Here is a 23,978-nt window from a genome sequence, read left to right as displayed (position 1 = left end):
CTAGAAGCAAAGGAGCTGCAGCTCCTCTGCCTCTAGAGGGAAAGTATTTGAGGTGGTCAGTCCCTCAGCCTGGAAGCTGAGGGACTGACCACCTCAAATACTTTTTCTCCAAGGTTGATGGACTGATTAGAATCATCTTTATTTCACTACTATACCTGCTACCTCTGTATTTGACTGAAGAAGCCTACTGTGTAGGCGAAACATTTCATCAGTAAAGTTACTACATTCATAAAATGGTTATAACTATGACCACAATTTTTAAAGGGGTGGACTGGTAAGCCATTGGAAGGCCTCAGTCAAATGATCAAAATCTCTAACGGCGGGTCATCATCTAAGACCCGCGTCAGGAAACACTTGTCCTGTTTCCTGATGAACCTTACCTAACTTAATCAGTCGAAGATTCCCAACTGTTGCACATGTGTCTTAATCTTCAACTTGTTGGCATTTTATAACATTTTCAACATTTGCATCTACACAAACACTGCATTGAACCTTCATTTAGGTTAAATACAGTCATAAGTCATTCTCAGATTATCGCTGTAAATAATAAATTTTAAAATAAAATTAACAAATTAGCGCCGACACAGCCCAATAAAGACAAATTTTTCTCTAAGATATATTGGCATTAAAAGTGTGAAGCCGATCGGAAGAGGCAGTCCCAAGTTATCGCACTGAAACCTTTTAGGAAGAAAAAGAAAAAACAATAACCCGCTCTAGGTATCCTTTTTCGGCGGTTACCTCGCGCGTGCGCAGACACATTCTCAAAAATTTCTTCAGTGTGAGAAGAGTAAACCAATGAAATACATTAAGGAGAGATGTAGTGAAGCAAACTCTGTGTAGTGGATTGAAAATTAGATATGACAGGGAGTAACACAGTTAAGATACTCAAGTATGTACAACTACTTAATTCTTGGAACCATTTATGTACAGTATAACCAGATCTCAAGCTCAACCCAGCATACAATACAATTTTTATTTCTTAGCAAGTTTACATTGAAATTCTGTAGTTACAATAATGAGTTACAGTGCAAAGAGAACCACTATCATATCATGGCATTATGGGCAGACTAAATGACTTACAGACTACTTAATACTAGAGAAATTGATCATAGTAAGTTACAGTCAAGTTATAATCTGGTGATTTTACATTGGGACAATTTGAAAGTATTTTGTTGGTTGTTTATATCAATAGTAAATATTTAATTTATAATATTGGAATATAATATTGAGTGTTGGTGAAAGTAGTTTACAGTATGAGAATGTTACAATATGCTGTAATGCAGTATAGTTTTCTGCAAGTATTTATTCCTCAGTGTAGTATTAAGTTATGTATGAACTTTGGGTATTTACAGTTAATGTAAATATGCTTACATGCAGACACCATATACCCATTCCCACACAAGTTCCTTACCCACACTTCAGATGCCTACCTTCACGCCAAGGGATGAACTAGGTAGAATAGCGAGACTTGCTGAGGCCGTCTCCCATCTGGATCTTCTTGGGCACAGTGTGAGACACTATTGTCTGGGAAGAGTTGGTTCAAGACGACATAAGTAACTTTGTCTGTTTGTCTTTTCAATTCTCACAACTTTCTGCCTTTTACCAGCTAATGTCTTGAAGGACTATGAAATCCTTTCCCAAGGATAATTCCTGCACCACTTTTTAATTTGGATTTGACATTCACTCGTATCTATGAGGGGAAACAAAGCTAGTCGGTCTTGCAATAACTACAATGCTAAAACTTTCCAAGTCCGATGGAATGCTTCAACTCTAATATAAGGTTTGTTATTATGATCAAAAGGAAGTTCTTGAGACAAAAGGAAATATTTAAGGAACATTTCACATCATCTAAATTGTAAACGATTATCATTCGTATCGTTATATTAATAGTATACAGTAAAGACAAGTAGATGAATAAGACACATGCAACAGTTTGGCATCTGTTGACGAGACGTTTCGCATGCTCAGCAGGCTTCTTCAGTCAGAATACAGGGAAGACAGCAGACGTCGTGGAGATGTAACTGTGAGGTGATCAATCCCTCAGCCTGGACAAGAAATCAGTTTCAGGCGGTCTTGTCTGTGTGTAGATGAGGTGAGTAATGGCTTATTTGCATTAGGGGCCAGCTGACCTAGACTTTGAATCACAGCATCGTACTAACATTTGGGTATCTACTTATTGCTAGAGGAACAGAGGCAACAAATGTAAGCACTATGCTCATACGTCCTGCCTCGCCTAGGATTGAACCCCGGTCTTCCAGTTGTGAACCAAATGTACATACTACTGCTACTGCTGTTATTGTTGTTGCTGCTGCTACTACTACTGCTATTACACTACGAGGTACCCGAGTTAAGAAGTACCTTCACATTCCCGTGCAGTACCATCCACCATCTTCTTTATCGCATCTTCCTCCTCTCCCCAACAGGAGAGGTGAGCTACAGGTGTCTTGTAACAGGTTTAGAGAATTGTTCCACTTTCAAGCACTGGGCCTGAGGCCACATCTCACTTTCTGCGGGTTCCTCTTCCCACTTCGTCATCTACAACTCTCACAGCCAGCTTCCATAACCTCGGAGAAAGTGAAGTAGCGAATCCCGATAATAATCGTTTTGTACTGTATTCCATATTTGGCCGGAATGATGTTTCGCTGCCTGGTATTTGTGAATGTCATTGTTTCTCCGGTTATATAACTTTAAGTTGATGTATGATAGTGTTTGTGTTGTGTTTTGTTTTGTTCATGGTAGTAACTTTTTTATTGTTTTATCTTTCAATGTTCTTATGTATGTTTATATTCTGTATGAAGCGTGTTGAGTAATTTTCCAGATCAAAGAGCTCTTTAAATCTTACAACTTCCTTCTTCAGTTATCTTCATTATGTTTGCAAATCAATTTTGGTGCATAATGCAATAATTGATATAATAAAAATTATAGTACTAGTCTAGTTATTTTTATAAACATAGATAATAAAATAAAGTTAATATTTAAAACACTGACTGGAGTGTGGAGAAAGAACGAGACAAGAATTTTATTTACCACCTGACCTCTCTAATTTCTCCTTGCCTTTTCAATTCAGCAATGTTAATAATTACTGCATGTGTAATAACAATGGTTATAAATGACCATAATTTTTAAAGGGGTGGACCGGTAAGCCAGTGGAAGGCCTCGGTCAGATGACCAAAAGCTCCAAAGGCGGGTCATCATCTAAGACCCGCATCAGGAAACATTTGTCCTGTTTCCTGACGAACCTTACCTAACCTAACCTACTGCATGTGTTTTATGTAGCCACTAGCCTAGCGTGTTACTGCATCACTCTAGCCTTCCCCTTTACTCTCTCTCCTTGTGTATTTTTACCATCTTCACCTCTAGTTCCTTCTTGTATCTCTCCCATTTTGATAACTTCCATCTGTGTGTTCTCGCCCTGGTCCTACCCATTTTGAATTACCTAAGTCCACCTCCTTGCAAATTTCTTCGGATATCTTGAACGTTGTGACCAGGTCTCTCTTGTATCTGAACGAGCGCATGTATATATGAACGTGGGAATAACGGGTTAAAAAAACTTTCTCATTTATTGTAGCGTGAGGAGAGAAAGTGAATGTGTTAAGTGTTTGCGTGGGTGTTAGTGAGAGTCGCAGGACCACCCTTGTATGCACTCGTGAACACACTTCAGTAATGGCTCAGAAAATGAATGTTCGATCTTAATAGGAGCAAAGTAAGGGCAGTAATATCTGGGGTAGGAAAACCAGAAGGATGTGCCAACGTATCGGTATCGGCCAATTTTGATAGGATCGGTATTGGCTAATTTTTATGGAATCGGTCTGAAATTGAGTATCGATATCGGCAAAAATAAATATCGTCCCATGCCTAGAACCGGCTGTTAGGCAGTGCATGAAGGAAAGTGGCTAAACTTATTTTCTGAGGCAAACAAAACTAACAATCTTATCAGTGTATGTACTGCTGACATATGGAAGAACTACTTTCAGGAACGTGAACAAGTAATCGTTAATGATTCTCTATATTGTGTCAGGCCAGTCCTTAAATATATTGTGTCAGGCCAGTCCTTAAATACATTGTGTCAGGCCAGTCCTTAAATATATTGTGTCAGGCCAGTCCTTAAATATATTGTGTCTGGCCAGTCCTTAAATATATTGTGTCAGGCCAGTCCTTAAATATATTGTCAGGCCAGTCCTTAAATATATTGTGTCTGGCCAGTCCTTAAATATATTGTGTCTGGCCAGTCCTTAAATATATTGTGTCAGGCCATTGGACAAGAATTCAGGAGACGTGTGTGAAGCGTGCTGGTTCTATATGGCTTGGGTGGATGTGATAATATGAGATGGCCAGTCCTTCAGACGGAGCTTGGGCAGCCATGGAGATGTGTGAGAAAGTGAACTTTATCACTAATGAGGCGTTAGGGCTCTTGGTGATGATGTCTCCCGAGGGCCAAGTGTTTTGTTCCTCGATGGATGCCTTCAGTGTTTCAGTTGAGAGAGACTTGACGATCTTGTCAAGCCTTTTCACAAAGATGGATCGTTTCGCCTTCAAGAATGGAGACTGGGATATGGTGATTTGTCGTGTTTGTAGGGTCTTGAATGATGAGCTGTCCATTAGTTTTGATGCTTCAGTGTTATCTGTGCAGAAAACAATGAAGGAGTCCTTCAGAGAGTGGATTGCCGTAAATTTGACCTGCAGGCAGGTCCTAACGGCGGTAGCTAAAACTAGCTTCTAGGGGTCATTGATTACTCCATTCACAGGCTTGATTTTCACCCGATACGACAGCATTGTGAGAAAGGAGGTGGCGCTTGTAGAATATAAATTCCCCTCTCCAGCGGAGACTGAAGGGAGACTTCTTGAGTGAGAGCGACTGTGTCTTGCCAGTAGCATGGGGGTCACAAAATATGATCCCCATGCTGTTGCTGCATACTATAAGAATTATTTGAAATCAGTGGTGCACAGCGTCTTGGAAGATGTCATAAATGATTCAAAATTTATGCTAATATTTATTATTATTAATTATAATATATTATTCATATAATATTAATAACTTACTTTTTCCCTGTGGGTTCTATTTCGTAGCTCGTCTTGGACTGTCTGGTTGTCTTTTTTTTAGTTGATGCGGGCATCATATCACTGCCGTATATTTCAAATTTGGTATAACTTAAGTTGTGACAAGCTTTTACAACATTTTCCCATTCATGTACGTGTCTCATATAGTGTTTAAAATTTGGCCAGTGTTGTATAAGAGTTTCACAGCATTTCACTTGCGTGATTTTTCGGTGACAATGTCTTATATATGAGAATTCTGTAAACCTGTTAGGGCCATACAACACTTTACAACAGTGACAAATAATGGTGCTACAATAAAGCAACTGTTATAACAAAGCTAAGGTGATACAACATAGCAAAGGTGATACAGCGAAGTAAAGATGGTACTATAAAACCGATATAACGAAGTACAATAAAGTAACTGATATAATATATGAATGATGAAACAAACAATGGTGTGAATAAATGGTGCAGTTTTCAGGGATAGGAACAAGACAGCCCACATGGCATAGTTCGCAGAAATTAGTCAAGTTACTCCTTTTTAAAAACTAGAAATCTGTCCAGATCATGGTTTAAGAGAGCCGGAGCGGCCCCGTAAGTCGCAGTTCAAAATACAGTCCAATTTTCCTTCCCATAAGTATCACACGAGCCACAATTCCTGGGAAAAGGAGGTGGGGCCAAGTTCTTGTGGCATGGTACTAGGGAATGGAAGGGTTGGGGGATGGGAAAAGTCAGGCTTAATTGGAGGACGAGGCGGGTAGCTCCAGTATCTCAGATCAAGAGCCATTTGCCTTTCCTTAAAGGGATATTGCCTTTCTCAATACTTGTGAGCGTGTACTGGCAGTTTCTGTCCTCGCCTAGTTGTGATTACAGGGGGACGATTCATAGCTATGTTTTTCTTACCAGGTTGAGATTTGGGCGAGGTTGAAGCAGCTCAGGAAGTCCTGTAGTAGCACAATTATCTTGTGATGACACTGTCTCTTAGGTTATGTTGTAATGGCTCGCATTTTGCAATTACCTTCTTTTGATTACCTATTTAAGTTTGCGTATTTGAGCTTTGGGTCTTTCCACTTTCTATCAACTGCCGGGAAATATCACTTTCATTGTTCAGGTCATTCCACTTAATTTTCCAATTTGTTGTAGTGCTTTAAGGTATCAGTGCGACGCAGTTGGGTGTTCAGTTTCCAGTTGTGGCTCCTTGTTGCATCCTTCGTAAGTGCCAGGTAGTAGTTTTATGTGGGTTTTTATTTCCTCTGATTTTTTTCGTTCCTTGTTTTTGTGTGTAGTTTATACAGGCATGTATGTTATATATGAATGGTTTACAAAACCAACAAGTAGATGAATAAGACACATGAGCAACACTTAGGGATCCTTATTGTGGTTGTCGAAACATCTCCATAATATAGATACCCAAGTTTTGCATATGTCTTATTCATCTACATTGGCGTAGAGCAAGTTTCCAAATAACGTAACTGAAGCAAGCACTTCAACATGCTCCAGAGGTTTTATATAGGAGGAGGCTCAGGAGTGACAATCACGTTGGAAGAGGGGCCTAGGGGAGCTTGACTTGAAGCAACATTATTACGTATTTTTATTTGTGGAACTCATAGGATATTGGGGAGCTTCAGCTCCCTTGCTCCCTCCCCATTGGCTCCGACCCTGCAGTCTAAGTAACTTTAAACGCGAGTTAAATGCACGAGTTGGAAGCGCTTGCGTGTAACACTTACCTAGCACTGACTAGCAAGTCTACTGCAATACTCGTATATTATGTACATGACAGGCTGATCCACCAGTACTAACTTCGGTACAACAGCTTCTCTCTGTAATTCCTTGGTACAGTTATTAGACAGTCATGCGAGTAATGTCAGTTAAATAATCATCGCTTGCCACAGAAAGCGGCTTGAACTGCATAAGCCTGTCACAGTTTAGGCGTAGTTTTTATATTAAAATTTGTTACATCAGCAATGGGAGTGATTAGTTCCGTAGGTAATAGTGATGGGGCGGCAATAAACACTGCAAATGGCTGTTTTTTTGGATTACGAAACAATGTTTTTTCTCTGTACTCCGGAAGGAATGTGGAGCATCTTGTGACATGGACATGAAGAAAAAGTACAGGTGAAGAATACAGGAAAGCTAATCTTGTCATTAAAGAAATTCTTGTAAGAGTTTCTTCAGTAAAAAGTTTACAACCACCCATAATTTCGTGATTGTTTTAATTACAGTGAACGGAAGCAACGCTAGAACACCAGAATCTAGTTTTACAAGATGTAGTGCATAGGTCACAGACGCAGTTTTAGAAAACTGCCAGCCTTTTACCGATACATATAAGAAATATTGTGGGAACAAAGGTAGTAGTGGGTAGATAAAGATACATATGCCCAGTTCAAGACATTTATCTAGAGGGCACTTTAATATGCTACTCCTCTGCTGACAGAACCCTTTCAAGTAGATAAGATAAGATAATATTTCGTTCGAATTTTTAACCCCGGAGGGTTAGCCACCCAGGATAACCCAAGAAAGTGAGTGCGTCATCGAGTACTAACTTATTTCCATTGGGGTCCTTAATCTTGTCCCCCAGGCCCCTCAAGGAAGGTTCCTTGATGTTGGTGAGGGCTCTTGATTTAGGGAATTGGATCTGTGCTCCAGTTCCCCGAATTAAGCCTGAATGCCTTCCATTTGTGTATACCTGAATAAACTTACTTACTTACTTACTTACACATCCCCCCCCAGGCGCTGTATAATCCTCCGGGTTTAGCGCTTCCCCCTTGATTATAATAATAATTGTCCCCCAGGATGCGACCCAAACCAATCGACTAACACCCAGGTACCTATTTGCTGCTAGGTGAACAGGACAACAGGTGTAAGGAAACGTGTCGAATGTTTCCACCCGCCGGGAATCGAACCCGGGCCCTCCGTGTGTGAAGCGGGAGCTTTAGCCACCAGGCCATATATATGCAAAACAACCACTGTGAAAGAATAGTGAAATTCCAAGCGTTTTCGTGACTACTCACATTATCAAGGAACAATAAAAGTAATGCATCAAAGGAAGGCATATAAAGCAAGTTACGAAGGTAATGAACTCCAGGTAGATCTGGTCACACTCATTCTTGCTAATTTAGGGGTCCCGTGGTCTAGAAGGCAACGCTCTCGCTTCACACTGAGTGTCCGTGGTTTGATCCCCTGTTCACCTAGCAAGTAGGTACCTGGATGTTAGTCGACTGGTGTGGTTCTCATCCTAGAAAACAAGATTGCAGAACCCCAGTGGAAATAAGACACAGTCCTCGATGACGCACAGACTTTCTTGGGTTATCCTGGGTGGTTAACCCTCAGGGGTTAAAATTCCGAACAAAATCTTAGCTTGTCTCTCTCATCGGGAGCCGGCGTTAGGGCTCAATACGGCTTGTACCTTGATGGCCCTTAAGAACGGAGGCGCGGACTTCAGCGGTGGCGTTGGAATGATACTCCTGATCGAACATGAGAATTTAATGTTCCCTTTTCTCTTTCCGGAGGAAACGTTTTACTTGTTAGGCACTGTACGATATTTCTAATAAAAAAATTGGGAATCTGGTTCTAATAATTCCAATACCTGAAGTAGTGTACGGCTTCTGCTGTAAGTGGCCCTTATAAACTAGTATTACACCTCGATCTAAGCCTGTATATACCCTCTGTGTCCATGTATTGTTTGTAACAGCTTGATAAAGCTCCTGGAGAGTGAAACGTTGCCACAACAAAATGTCACGTTAGTTGCACTTGTCCTTTTACTTAACATATTGTCGGTAATTCTACCAACATTACTACAAAGAAAAGAAGAACCCGAGTGGTGGACTTCTGCGCCAGCCTTCTAATAATATCTTTATTTACTACAAGTACATGGTATACAGTCCTAGCTGACATCAGTGACACTGTATAGAAAGCCGTTGGTTATGCTGAGCATATCGGGCAAATTAGGTCAGTTTTGTCCCAGGATGCGACCCACACTAGTCGACTAACATCCAGGTACCCATTTTAAACTGATGAGTTAACAGGGGCAGCAAGTGCCTTATGGAAACACGTCCTTAATGTTTTCCAGTCGTACCGGAGGAGATTCGAATCCCGGACCTTAGTGTGTGAGCTGAGTACGCTAGCGATCGAGCTACGGGACACCCTTCGTCGGGTGTGGACGTGTTTTTCTCCTGGGTATTAGGGGCAAAATTTCCCCATTCTCTCTGGGACGCTTGTCCTCATCTATTTTACCCTTCGGGCACTTTACAGGAGGGGCACATGTTCATCGGCTTACTTTTAGCCAGCTCCATTTCTCCGTTCTGCGGATAATTCTTTAACGGTCTTTAGTTGGAAGCCGGTTACTGAACTCAGGTGGAGGGGTGTGGGCGTCTTGCTCTGCTGGGGCTTGGCAAGGTGGTCTTCCGGATCTAATTGGAAACTTCAAGTTTATGTCTCTATTTACAAAGGAACTTTTGTTCCTTTTCTTTCATGGCCCAGTTTTGGGCAACAAATCTTCCCCGAACATCGGGAAGCCGGGCTCGATACGACTTATGCTGTCAGTGGCCCTGAGAAAACCAACAAAGAACTTGAGTAGTGTCTCCCGAGTGTAATGTATGACTTCTACGTCAGCCTTCGTCGGGTGTGGACGTCTCTCTCTCGCCTGAGTTTCAGTGATAAATTTCCCCCGTTCTCACTGGGACGCTTGTCTTAATCTATTTTGCCCATCGGCCTGGTGGCTAAAGCTCCCGCTTCACACACGGAGGGCCCGGGTTCGATTCCCGGCGGGTGGAAACATTTCGACACGTTTCCTTACACCTGTTGTCCTGTTCACCTAGCAGCAAATAGGTACCTGGGTGTTAGTCGATTGGTGTGGGTCGCATCCTGGGGGACAAGATAAAGGACCCCAATGGAAATAAGTTAGACAGTCCTCGATGACGCAATGACTTTCTTGGGTTATCCTGGGTGGCTAACCCTCCGGGGTTAAAAATCCGAACGAAATCTTATCTTACCTTATCTTATCTTAGCCAGCTCCATTTTTTTCCACTGTGCGTAAGTAAGTAAGTTTATTCAGGTATACACAAATACAGTTACATAGAATTATCATACATAGCAGCATATGTGTAGAGAACCTAGGATAACCCAAAAAAGTCAGACAGAGTGACTTATTTCCATTGGGGTAATTCTTTATTGGTCTTTGGTGGGAAGCCGGTTACTGAACTCAGGTGGGAGTGTATGCGTCCCTCTCTGCTGTTGCTTGGCAAGGTGGTCCACCGGATCAAATTGGAAACTTCAAGTTTCTGTCTCTGTTTACAAAGGAACTTTTGTTCCTTTTCTCTCATCGCCCAGCCTTGGGCAACAATTTTTCCTCGTACCATCGAGACGTCGGGCTGGATACGGCTTATGTTGTCAGTGGCCCTGATAAACCCAACAAGGAAAGAAGAGTGTGATGTATGTAAATTGACTTTCTACGGCCTAATTTACAAATTGTAGTAGACAAGGATAATGTAAATGTGGGTACGAAATATCATTAATTATTCAGTGGGTTTGGTTTCTTTATTTAAGGTTGAGTTGTGGTAAGGTTGGGTTGGGTTGATTGTAGGTTTAGTTAGGCTTATAGGTTAGGTTAGATTGCATGTGTGAAATATATGTATGTAATTTTATAATATTCATCAGGAGACGGGACAGTTGTCTCCTGACAAGGGTCTTAATCATTTTATGTGTATGAAAGACCTAGTTTTAGAGTAAAATTTACATAAAAGCCTTCTTATCCAATTTGCATGAATTAAAACTAGTACATTGCACTAACCAGTCAATATTACACACTTTCAGCTAATGCTGCAAAACTTGTTAGAAGGAATTTCATATAACTGTGCCAGTGTCGTATATAAAAATTATATCCATAATTCTTGGATGTGAATGGCATTAATCACTAATACACATGCATACTACTCGTGGCTTGATGTGGGAGCTTGTGGCTCAGTTGGTAGTGTCCTCGACTCACCATGAAAGACTGGGACTGATCCCCAGTATGGGTGAAACGTGGGGCACGATTCCTTAAACTGTTGCTTGTGTTCACCTAGCAGTAAGTAGGTACCTGGGTGTTATTAGATTTGTGGGTTGCATTCTGGGGGAGAAGATTAGAGGACCACAGTGATGCAGGAACTTTATTGGGTTATTCTGTATGGTTAAAAATCTGAATAAAATCTTGTCAAGAAAATGTGGAAGCCATCCACAAAGATATAGTAGATCTTAATTACTTTATATTGATAAGGAAGAACTAAATCTATAGGAGTCATAAGAGCATTTTGGGAATGAAAGGCAATCAACTTTGATATAGGGAAGGGTGGCTCCAGTTCTTTGAAGAACCCTTCACCAACATCAAGGCAACCCACTTGAAGGGTGAAATATGTATAAGTGAACCAGTTTTTTGCATGAGCAAGGTCTGAAGTGTACGTTGCCCTGACTCTTCTCTCGTATAACAACCTGGCATGTGATTTGCAACACTAGTTTTTTGGTGATTTGTGTGTCGGGTTTATCAGTTTAGTTTTACTTAGGTCACCCTGTTCAGAGGTATAACGTGCTGCTGATGAGGGGATCTTGTTCCCAGGAATTAGAGCTATCCTCTCCATCAGATGAAACCTAATTGCATCCCATTCCTTGGGCATTCTTTAAAAAAGCCCCACAGGCTGAATGCTGCAACCTGAATGTAAAAGTAATTAATTTTTCAAGTAACCTCTTCCTTTGGTGGGTCACCACTCTGCATGCCTTCCTACCATGATGCCCCATGGCTCAGTTGGCAACACTCTCCTCACACATTAAATGTGGTTCATTTCCAGGCATGGATAGACTTGCCATGTATGGGCCAGTAGGCCTACTGCAGTGTTCCTTTATTCTTATGTTGGGCATGTTTTCTTACACCTGCTGTCTTTGTTCACCTAAGATTAAGACAAGTTACATGATTGTACAGAGGAATATAATAGTTGGGTGTACATGCCAAAAGCCCCTTTGTATGCAGAGCATTTCGGGCAGCTTAAAGATTAACTTAAAATTGGGAAGGCGATAATATATAGTTCATATGGTCATTAGATGAGTTACAGTGAGTATAGGAGAATTGAATATTCTATCAGGTAATGCTACAATGCTTTGATAAGTCTAGTAGAGACTTGTTACACTATTGAATTTGTTAATAAAGATTACAGTATTACAGTGTAACAATTTAAAACAATTTACAGTATGATGTATTACAGTTTAGTACTATTTAAAACGATGAAGTTTGATATTACAGTGGAACAATTTACATTATGATGTACTGTATTACAATCTAGTACTATTTAAAACAATGAAATGTAGACATCCTAATTTTGAACTAGTAAGTGGTTGAGCATTCATCAGCACAATATGAGTAGCTTTTGAGAAACTGGTAGTGGTTAGGTATGGTTTGTCTAGTTAATTTTGGGTGATGAGGTGATTTCTTAGGGCCTTAAACTGATATGCACAGAGGGGTCCTTTAGTGTGTTCTGGCAACGAATTCCAGATTTTCGAGCCTTTTACATGCAGAGCATTTTTGCATAGGGAGCGATGAACATGAGGGATATCGAAGAGTGATCTGTGTACCTGGGTAGGTACCTGGGTGTTATTTGACTGGTGTAGGTTGAATTCTTGGGAACAAAATTAAAGGACCCCAATAGAAATAAGACAAACAGTCCTCAATGATACACTTAAAACCTATGTTGTAAATTGTACTAATTGAAATATTTTTGCTACCTCTTTTTTTATATTAATGCATAATTAAGATTTACCACTCAGTAACCTATGTCTAGTCTTAAGTAGTCTGTAAGCATTATTGTAAATCATACTAACTACATTATAATTTTTTGCTACCCCTCTTTTTGTAAAATACATAATTTAAATGCACCACTCCATAACCTCTGTCTAATCTTAAGTAGTGTGTAAGCATTAGTATTAGTCTGCCTGAAGTGCACATGTGTGCTAGTGGCTCTCTTTGTACTGAAAAATATTTTATTACATACATGTAAACTTTACTTTGTATACTACACAAAGAAATAGTTGTTTGTTTATATAATGTATACATATATGTATATAATGTATACTATATATATATAACATATACTAGTGTATGTGTATACATATAATGTATAAGTATATAATGTATACGTATGTATATAATGCATAAGTACATAACATATACGTATATAACGTATAGGTGTATAATGTATAAGTATATAATTTTTTTCAACAAACCGGCTGTATCCCACTGAGGCAGGGGCACCTAAATTTAATAATGTGTACAGGAGAAGGGGTTACTATCCCCTTGCTTCCGGCATTTTAGTCGCCTTTTACGACATGCACGAGTTATGGAGTAAGAGCTCTTCTCCACTTCCCCATGGAGATGAAATAAAGAATAATAAGAGCTATTAGGAAAATAGAAGAAAACCCAGATGAGTGTGTAAATATTTACACATGGACATGCATGTGTAGTGTGACCTAAGTGTAAGTAGAAGTAGCAAGGTATACCTGTTATCCTGCATAATTATGAGACAGAAAAGAAAGACACAAGCAATCCTACTATCATGTAAAACAATTACAGGTTTCCATTTCACACTCACTCAGCAGGACAGTACAGTATTACCTCCCTGGGTGATTGCTGTAGGTATGTAAGAGTAGGGGAGTTAGTAGATGGGGAGAGGGAGGTATTAGGTAGATGGCGAGAATATTTTGAGGAACTTTTAAATGTTGAGGAAGAAAGGGAGGTGATAATTTCATGCACTGGCCAGGGAGGTATACCATCTTTTAGGAGTGAAGAAGAGCAGAATGTAAGTATGGGGGAGGTATGTGAGGCATTACGTAGAATGAAAGGGATAAAGCAGCTGGAACTGATGGGATCATGACAGAAATGTTAAAAGCAGGGGAGATATAGTGTTGGAGTGGTTGGTACTTTTGTTTAATAAATGTATGAAAGAGGGGAAGGTACCTTGGGATTGGCGGAGAGCATGTATAGTCCCTTTATATAAAGGGAAAGGGGACAAAAGAGATTGTAAAAATTATAGAGGAATAAGTTTACTGAGTATACCAGGAAAAGTGTACGGTAGGGTTATAATTGAAAGAATTAGAGGCAAGACAGAATGAAGGATTGCGGATGAGCAGGGAGGCTTTAGAGTGGGTAGGGGATGTATAGATCAAGTGTTTACATTGAAGCATATATGTGAACAGTATTTAGATAAAGGTAGGGAAGTTTTTATTGCATTTATGGATTTAGAAAAGGCATATGATAGAGTGGATAGAGGAGCAATGTGGCAGATGTTGCAAGTATATGGAATAGGTGGTAAGTTACTAAATGCTGTTAAGAGTTTTTATGAGGATAGTGAGGCTCAGGTTAGGGTGTGTAGAAGAGAGGGAGAATACTTCCCGGTAAAAGTAGGTCTTAGACAGGGATGTGTAATGTCACCATGGTTGTTTAATATATTTATAGATGGGGTTGTAAAAGAAGTAAATGCTAAGGTGTTCGGGAGAGGGGTGGGATTAAATTATGGGGAATCAAATTCAAAATGGGAATTGACACAGTTACTTTTTGCTGATGATACTGTGCTTATGGAAGATTCTAAAGAAAAATTGCAAATGTTAGTGGATGAGTTTGGGAATGTGTGTAAAGGTAGAAAGTTGAAAGTGAACATAGAAAAGAGTAAGGTGATGAGGGTATCAAATGATTTAGATAAAGAAAAATTGGATATCAAATTGGGGAGGAGGAGTATGGAAGAAGTGAATGTTTTCAGATACTTGGGAATTGACGTGTTGGCGGATGGATTTATGAAGGATAAGGTTGATCATAGAATTGATGAGGGAAAAAAGGTGAGTGGTGCATTGAGGTATATGTGGAGTCAAAAAACGTTATCTATGGAGGCAAAGAAGGGAATGTATGAAAGTATAGTAATACCAACACTCTTATATGGATGTGAAGCTTGGGTGGTAAATGCAGCAGCGAGGAGACGGTTGGAGGCAGTGCAGATGTCCTGTCTAAGGGCAATGTGTGGTGTAAATATTATGCAGAAAATTTGGAGTGTGGAAATTAGGAAAAGGTGTGGAGTTAATAAAAGTATTAGTCAGAGGGCAGAAGAGGGGTTGTTGAGGTGGTTTGGTCATTTAGAGAGAATGGATCAAAGTAGAATGACATGGAAAGCATATAAATCTATAGGGGAAGGAAGGCGGGGTAGGGGTTGTCTTTGAAAGGGTTGGAGAGAGGGGGTAAAGGAGGTTTTGTGGGCAAGGGGTTTGGACTTCCAGCAAGCGTGCGTGAGCGTGTTAGATAGGAGTGAATGGAGACGAATGGTACTTGGGACCTGACGATCTGTTGGAGTGTGAGCAGGGTAATATTTAGTGAAGGGATTCAGGGAAACCGGTTATTTTCATATAGTCAGACTTGAGCCCTGGAAATGGGAAGTACAATGCCTGCACTTTAAAGAAGGGGTTTGGGATATTGGCAGTTTGGAGGGATATGTTGTGTATCTTTATACGTATATGCTTCTAAACTGTTGTGTTCTGAGCACCTCTGCAAAAACAGTGATGATGTGTGAGTGTGGTGAAAGTGTTGAATGATGAAAGTATTTTCTTTCTGGGGATTTTCTTTCTTTTTTGGGTCACCCTGCCTTGGTGAGAGACGGCCGACTTGTTGAAAATATAAATATATATATATATATATATATATATATATATATATATATATATATATATATATATATATATATATATATATAATGTATATGTATAAAATGTATACATATAATTATGTATGTATGTATGTATGTATGTATATGCACACATCATTTATTTTGCTCTTAATATTTTCCTTCCAGGATGACAAACGTGATATGGGCAGTGGTGGGTATACTGGTTTTCTGCGCATGTGTTTGTGGGCTGGAGAATGGGTTGGCCCGCACCCCACCCATGGGCTGGTTGGCTTGGCAGAGGTTCCGGTGCAACACAGACTGTGTCAATGATCCACACAACTGTATCAGGTGTGTAAATAAGGGCCATCTGCACACTCATCCTTATTTTACTGATAGGGTGCTGCTGTACACAAAAAAATTTTCATAAATGTATTCAACACTAGGGAAGATTGTTTGGAACAAACACTAATTTTCAATAAAGAATAGTTCCACAACTGTAAAGTTATAAATATTGATAATAAAGATAATGGAACACTGAGAGCATAGGTTCTGTTTCTTTAGTTAAAAATATACAATTAAGCAGATTTTTGTGTTTTTCCAAAAACTTCTTTTGCCACAGGAAACAACATTTTTTAACCCTTTCAGGGTGGAGAGGCCCTTTCCTAAACTTGTTCTCAGAGTCAAAAATTTTTCTGAAAAAAAAATTATTTTTTATCAAAAGATAGAGAATCTTTTCCTGATCATAATGACACCAAAAGTATGAAATTTGATACAAAACTTATGGAATTATGCTCTCGTGAAGTTAGCGGTCTCGACGTTGTTTACACATAGGTGATTTCGCCCACTTTGAGCCCTATTTTCGGCCAATTCCAGTGTACTAGTCAACAAAAATAATAGCTGTTTCGCTAGAACTAATGATAGCTATTTCACTAGAACTCCATTTTTTCTATCAAATGAGTACAAGAAACCACCCACTTACCGATTTCAACTATCCAATAAAGTGGTCAGAAATTAGCAATTTTGCCAATTTCACACAAATTTCAAAAGATGCCAATTTCCATATAGGGTCCAGAATAAACAAGACAGACATTCCTGGCACTAAAATAACATTTCCTCTGTTCATTAGTCACGTCCCCAGGCTCCTCTTACATTTCTTTTGCTTTCCACTTTGAATTTTTATTCTCACAAAAAATAGAAGATTTACTGTTATGCAGACTACTGCATTAGTGTAGAAATGGTATAAATAATATGAGCGCACTTGTGAAAGAATATTAGACTTGCCAGTTGACATGTATTGGACGCATGGCATGATTTGTTTACTTTTGAACTTTGGCAAAAATGGCAAAAATTGAACATTTCTGATACTTTGAACTCAGTTTCCAGGTACTTTTCATTGTGAAACCAATCAAAATTATCTCAATTTCTGTAATATGTCTTCCATTCTATAAAATGAGACCAGGAAAACTAGAATACAACCATAAATACCATACGAAAATACAGTGCAAAGTCACTGTTTTAAACCAAAAACACGATGAAAGTTTTTTTTTCTCATTACGCACTGTGTGCTGCAGGATTGTTTTTATACTGTGCACACTTACCACATAGACCCATTCTTTCATGTGTAGGCCTACCAGCTTTCTCGCTAGATTTGAAGGCCTAGCGCCTTCAAATCTAGTGAGAAAGCGTACTAGTACGTCAATAACCTTGGTGCGTAAGCCGTACTAGTACGTCGGAAACCCTGAAAGGGTTAAATAATTGAGCTACGCTTGTAGATTTGTGATTACTAATTACACAGTATAAGTCTGTCTCTTATTTGGAATATGGAAGTGGTGTCCATAGGACTTGAAAAGGGTATTCCACTGTTTATATAAAGTATTACATTGTAGTTCCAATTGCTAAAGTGCATATTTTTACAAACATAATAAAATTATTTACCTATCCTGTCAAAATACTTAAATCAATTTAAAATAAATAATTAACATAGAGGAGGGCCCCGCTCATACAGTAGGTTAGGCTCTGGGCCACTGCTGCAAAGTGAAAACCACTGTAAAGTGAACCGTAGCCTTTTTTCACTTTCAAATGCATAAAAAAGCCTGATAACATACTTACACTATCATATATTAAGTTAGTAATAGAGCTTGGACTAAAAAATACATATACAGTAAACACACATTATTTACCTTATACAGTGGACCCCCGCATAACGATGGCATCGCATAGCGATTTTTCCGCATAACGATTACTTTTATCGCAAAATTTTTGCCCCGCATACCGATTAAAAACCCGCATACCGATTTTCGTCCGAGACGCGTCCAATGTGCCCTCACATGTGCCGGCCGTCCCATTGTTTACCAGCCAGCCTCCGCGGTAACATCCAAGCATACACTCGGAATATTTCGTATTATTACAGTGTTTTCGGTGGTGTTTCTGGAAAATAAGTGACCATGGGCCCCAAGAAAGCTTCTAGTGCCAACCCTGTGGTAAAAAGGGTGAGAATTAGTATGGAAATTAAGAAAGATTTTGAAGGGTTTGGGGCTAACCCTGAGAAGCCTATGCCAGTTGTGGAATCCATTGTGCCTACTTCAAAGATTAAGGAAATGTGTGCAGAGTGGTTTGAACTGCAAACCTTTATAGATGAAAATCACCCTGACACAGCTGTTGCAAGCCGTGCTTGTGACTATTTCAATGACAATGTTATGGCCCATTTTAGGAAAGTCTTGAAGAAACGGGAGGTACAGAGCTCTATGGACAGATTTGTTGTGCGACAGAGGTCCAGTGACTCTGAAGCTGGTCCTAGTGGCATTAAAAGAAGAAGGGAAGTAACCCCAGAAAAGGACTTGCTACCTCAAGTCCTAATGGAAGGGGATTCCCCTTCTAAACAGTAAGAAGATAATGCTCTCCCCTCCTCCCATCCCATCAATCATCACCAGATCTTCAATAAAAGTAAGTGTCATGTAATTGTGCATGCCTTTTTCAGTTTGTGTGTATTAAAATTAACATTTCATGTGGTAAAAAAAATTTTTTTTCATACTTTTGGGCGTCTTGCACGGATTAATTTTATTTCCATTATTTCTTATGGGGAAAATTAATTCGCATAACGATTATTTCGCATAACGATGAGCCCTCTTGCACGGATTAAAATCGTTAACCGGGGGTCCACTGTACAGTGGACCCCCGGTTAACGATATTTTTTCACTCCAGAAGTATGTTCAGGTGCCAGTACTGACCGAATTTTTTCCCATAAGAAATATTGTGAAGTAGATTAGTCCATTTCAGACCCCCAAACATACACGTGCAAACGCACTTACATAAATACACTTACATAATTGGTCGCATTCGGAGGTAATCGTTATGCGGGGGTCCACTGTAATATATATTCATCCTTAGCTTATATTGAATAGTGAATACAGTCTCTCTACATTTAGCGACATACTCATTTACCAACGACTCGAACTTACAACAGGGTCTCTGACCAGTGTGCATGCCTAAATTATGTATATTGGAGCTGATTTTCTCTATTCTGTTTATTACAATATACAGTACACTACTGTACAGTAGGGCCCCACTTGTACGGCAGATTAGATTCCAGGCTACTACCGGAAAGCAGACATTGCCGGAAAGCAGAACGCCATTTTTTTCCACTTATAAATGCATATAAATACCAGATAACAAGTTTACACTGACATATATTAAGTTAGCAATAGAACTAGGTATTAAAAACAATAAAAGTAAAATACTACACACACAGTACACTCATTACTTACCTTAAAATATTTGTAGTCTTAATGTGGAGTGAGAGGTGAGTAGTATTTACAGTACTTGTAGGAAGTCAGGTATAGGAGGTATGGTAGCCAGCGAGGACACCCCACCCACACATAATATACCACGAAATTTAAAGCTCCCTCAAGCGATAAAATGTATATACAGTACATTCATTACTTGCCTTAAAATGTTTGTAGTCTTAATGTAGGGCGAGAGGTGAGTAAACGAGGTAAAATGAATAAACAAGAGAGGGAGGATGAGTAAATGAGAGAGGAAAGAGACTTGGAGTTGTGTGTAAATAAGCAGATGAACTCATCTGGTTTTGGTTCACACACGTAACATCTCATATTTGTTAATTTATTATACTGTAGAGTGCATTTATTATGTTTATATGTTACGTAGTGTGTTTATTATATAATTTTTAACCCTTTCAGGGTCCCCAGGCCCTCTCCGAGACTTGTTCTCAGGGTCCCCAGGCCCTCTCCGAGACTTGTTCTCAGGGTCCCCAAATTTAAAAAAAAAAAATTTTTTTTCTTATGAAAAGATAGAGAATCTTTTCCCGATCATAATGACACCAAAATTATGAAATTTGATGGAAAACTTACGGAATTATGCTCTCGTGAAGTTAGCGGTCTCGACGATGTTTACGCATCGGCGATTTTGCCCACTTTGAGCTCTATTTTCGGCCAGTTCCAGTGTACTAGTCGACAAAAATCATAACTATTTCGCTAGAACTTCAATTTTTCTATCGAATGAGTACAAGAAACCACCCATTTACCGATTTCAACTAGCCAATAAAGTGGTCAGAATTTAGCAATTTTGCCAATTTCACACAAATTTCAAAAGATGCCAATTTCCGAATAGGGTCTAGAATAAACAAGAAAGACATTCCTGGCACTAAAATAACAAGTTCTCTGTTCGTTAGTCACATCCCCAGGCCCCTCTTATATTTCTTTGGCTTTTCACTTTGAATTTTTATTCTTACAAAAAATAGAAGATTTACTGTTACGCAGACTACTGCATTAGTGTAGAAATGGTATAAATAATATGAGCGCACTTGTGAAAGAATATTAGACTCACTAGTTGACGTGTATTGGACGCTTGGCATGATTTGTTTACTTTTGAACTTTGGTAAAAATCGAAGATTTCTGCCACTTTGAGCTCAATTTCAAGGTTACTTTTCATTGTAAAACCAGTCAAAATCATCTCAATTTCTGTAATATGTCTTCCATTCTATAAAATGAGACCAAGAAAAGTAGAATACAACAATAAATACTATACGAAAATACAGTGCAAAGTTGCTGTTTTAATCCAAAAACACTTTCAAAGTTTTTTTTTCTCATTACGCACTGTGTGCTGCAGGATTTTTTTTATACTGCACACACTGACCACATAGACCCATTCTTTCATATGTAGGCCTACCAGCTTCCTCTCAATAGATTTGAGGGCGCTAGAATTTATGCATACTAGTACGTCAAAAACCCTGGGGCGTAAGCCGTACTAGTATGGCCGAAACCCTGAAAGGGTTAAAAAAATATCATAGATGGATTAATGAAAATGTTTATATTAATGTAATGTTTGACATTTAATGCTCCTTGGTGATTATTATTGCGTATTATTATTATTATGGCGTCCTCAAGACTAATAAAACACTCTTGGCGATTTTAATGTGTACCTGCACGCCACCACAGTGTGTAAGTTTATTTAGGTACAGGTACACATAAGTATAATTATCAGAGTACAGCCTCTCCTCACTTAACGGCGGAGTTCCGTTCCCAAGACCACGTTGTTAAATGAATTTGTCGCTTAGTGAGGAGCATACTGTAATGGTAGTAAGTTTGTCAGTCATCTTTGATATTGTTTTAATGTCACCTTTGCACCATTTATAACATTCTGGTATATTTTTAAATGTTTATACAATAGTGTACTGTATATTGAAATAAACAGAATAGAGGAAATCAGCTCTAATATACATTATTTGGGCATGAATAATGGTCAGAGCTCGTTGTAAGTCCGAGGCATCAGTAAACGATTATGCTGCTAAGTGAGGAGTGGCTGTTTATATAAAATATGAAATAACTTTAAAACACTTGAAATTTTGGAAAGTTTCCAGACATAATGGAGAGATGCAGTGCTCATGGAGCTCGCAGAGAATATAGACAAACCGGGTGGGGTGCAGCGACTATTAGAAAGTCAGGTGGGGGGGGGGAAGCCATATAGAGTTTTGGTCATAATTTGAAATGTCCGTATTAGTGGAATGCCATAAGGCAAAATGCCCTAAAGTGGGGCCCTACTGTATAAACTTTTAAAAATATACCAGAAATGTTATAAATGGTGAAAAGTGACATTAAAACAATATCGAAGATGGCTGACACAAACTTACTACCATTGTAGTATGCTCCTCACTTTGCAACGAATTCATTTACTGAAATGGTCTTAGGAACGGAATTCCGTAGTTAACCCTTTCAGGGTCCGTGCCGTAGTTCTACGGCTTTGAAGCCAGGGTCCAAACCATAAAACTACGCCAAAACTCTAGCAGCCTCAAATTTAGTATGAGAAGGCTGGTAGGCCTACATCTAAGAGAATGGGTCTGCGTGGTCAGTGTGTGCAGTAAACAAAATATCTGGGCACCCGTATGGCATTGTGGGAACGCCACCTAAGTACGCTTTGTTCACCACGTCTGGCAGCAAGGAAGCTCTCACTCCCTGGCGAATTCTAACTCTCCTCTTCCCAAGTTATAGTTCTAACACTGATGGAAGTGGATCTGAAGAGGAATTCTTTGGTTTTGAACCATATGGCACATTGTACCATATGGTACAGGGTACAGAGACCCTAATGGAAATAAGTCTGTCTGACTTTCTTGGGTTATCCTAGGATCTTACACATATGCTGTTATGTATGATAATCTATGTAACTGTATTTGTGTATACCTGAATAAACTTACACCACATGCGCTTGAGTAAGTTTATTCAGGTATACACAAATACAGTTACATAGATTATCATACATAGCAGCATGTGTGTAAAGATCCTAGGATAACCCAAAAAAAGTCAGGGTGACTTATTTGCATAGGGATCCCTGTATCTGTACCATATGATACCCTGTACCATATGATACCCTGTACCATATGATACCCTGTACCATATGATACCCTGTACCATATGATACCCTGTACCATATGATACCCTGTACCATATGATACCCTGTACCATATGATACCCTGTACCATATGATACCCTGTACCATATGATACCCTGTACCATATGATACCCTGTACCATATGATACCCTGTACCATATGATACCCTGTACCATATGATACCCTGTACCATATGATACCCTGTACCATATGATACCCTGTACCATATGATACCCTGTACCATATGATACCCTATGCCATATGATACCCTGTACCATATGATACCCTGTACCATATGATACCCTGTGCCATATGATACCCTGTGCCATATGATACCCTGTGCCATATGATACCCTGTGCCATATGATACCCTGTGCCATATGATACCCTGTACCATATGATACCCTGTACCATATGATACCCTGTACCATATGATACCCTGCATCATATGGTCAGTAGGTGGTGGTGGTGGTGCCTTGAGGCACCAGCCCAGACTGGGAGTGAGTCTGGGATCCAAGCCACTGACTTAGCAGTTTCCAAGACAAAGCGCTTCGTCATCCACCTGTGGAAGATGACTGTGGCTGAAATGTATTTGTTTTTTTGTAACAATAATGCTTATGCCTCGTGTTTATAAGCATAACATAAAAATCATACTGGTCCACAGATGAGTAAGGCACCACTGTGCATGACACCTTCTTTCAAAGAGTTTCACAGACTGTAGCAGCTCTAGGAACATGTCCAATAACTGTACATATGTAAATACATAACAGAACATTACTAATATACAGCATTTTTGCATGTTTTTTGTTGTAAACAAATTTTGTAAGCAATGTGATGATAAATTAGTGCAGTTATTGTGTTGAATACAAGGAATGTATAGTTATACATTATACATTATATTGGTCTCACAAGCCACAAAAGTTACTTGAAAAAAATATTAGAAAAGAAAAGAAAAAAGTAACAAAAACGTTAAAAAATGAGACTTTACTGAAGTCGCGGATGTTGCCGCCACCCAGTCATTGAGGGTCAGCTTCACGCCTCTATATCTCGGTAAGTACTGCTCGGAATTTTTTTTTTTTGTTTTATTACCAACAGAAAATTATTATCTTTAATTCTGTAAGTTTTTTTTTTTTTTCCTCAAAAATTCTTGGACCCTTGCTCACACTTTGAGATTTGGCCTCTGGACCCTGAAAGGGCTAAATAAGGAGATGCTGTATATTTATTGTAGGAATTCTGAATAAATGAAGAATTGGTGTAATTGAAAACAGCTGCATTACCGAAACAGCATAAAGCGAAGCGCTGTAGAGCAGGGCCTACCTATACTTTAAACAATTAGCATTTCCAGTAGCTAAATGAATAAATGGATAAGTGAATTTT

The 23,978-nt window shown here is 39.2% G+C and overlaps 1 protein-coding gene across 1 annotated transcript in view; it reads left to right on the top strand.

The window, feature by feature from the left end:
• Positions 1-23,978, top strand: part of LOC128697418 (alpha-N-acetylgalactosaminidase) — a 214,800-nt gene that overhangs the window by 91,346 nt on the left and 99,476 nt on the right. The window contains exon 4 of the mRNA XM_053789045.2: positions 15,888-16,049. Within this exon, the coding sequence (XP_053645020.1) occupies positions 15,889-16,049 (161 nt within the window). The 5' untranslated portion in view covers position 15,888. The remainder of the gene's footprint in view (positions 1-15,887; positions 16,050-23,978) is intronic.

Source organism: Cherax quadricarinatus, chromosome 44, assembly GCF_038502225.1.
Source record: "Cherax quadricarinatus isolate ZL_2023a chromosome 44, ASM3850222v1, whole genome shotgun sequence".
NCBI lineage: Eukaryota > Metazoa > Arthropoda > Malacostraca > Decapoda > Parastacidae > Cherax > Cherax quadricarinatus.
Note: the sequence above shows the minus strand (reverse complement) of the source record. Positions and strands in the feature narration are given on the sequence as shown.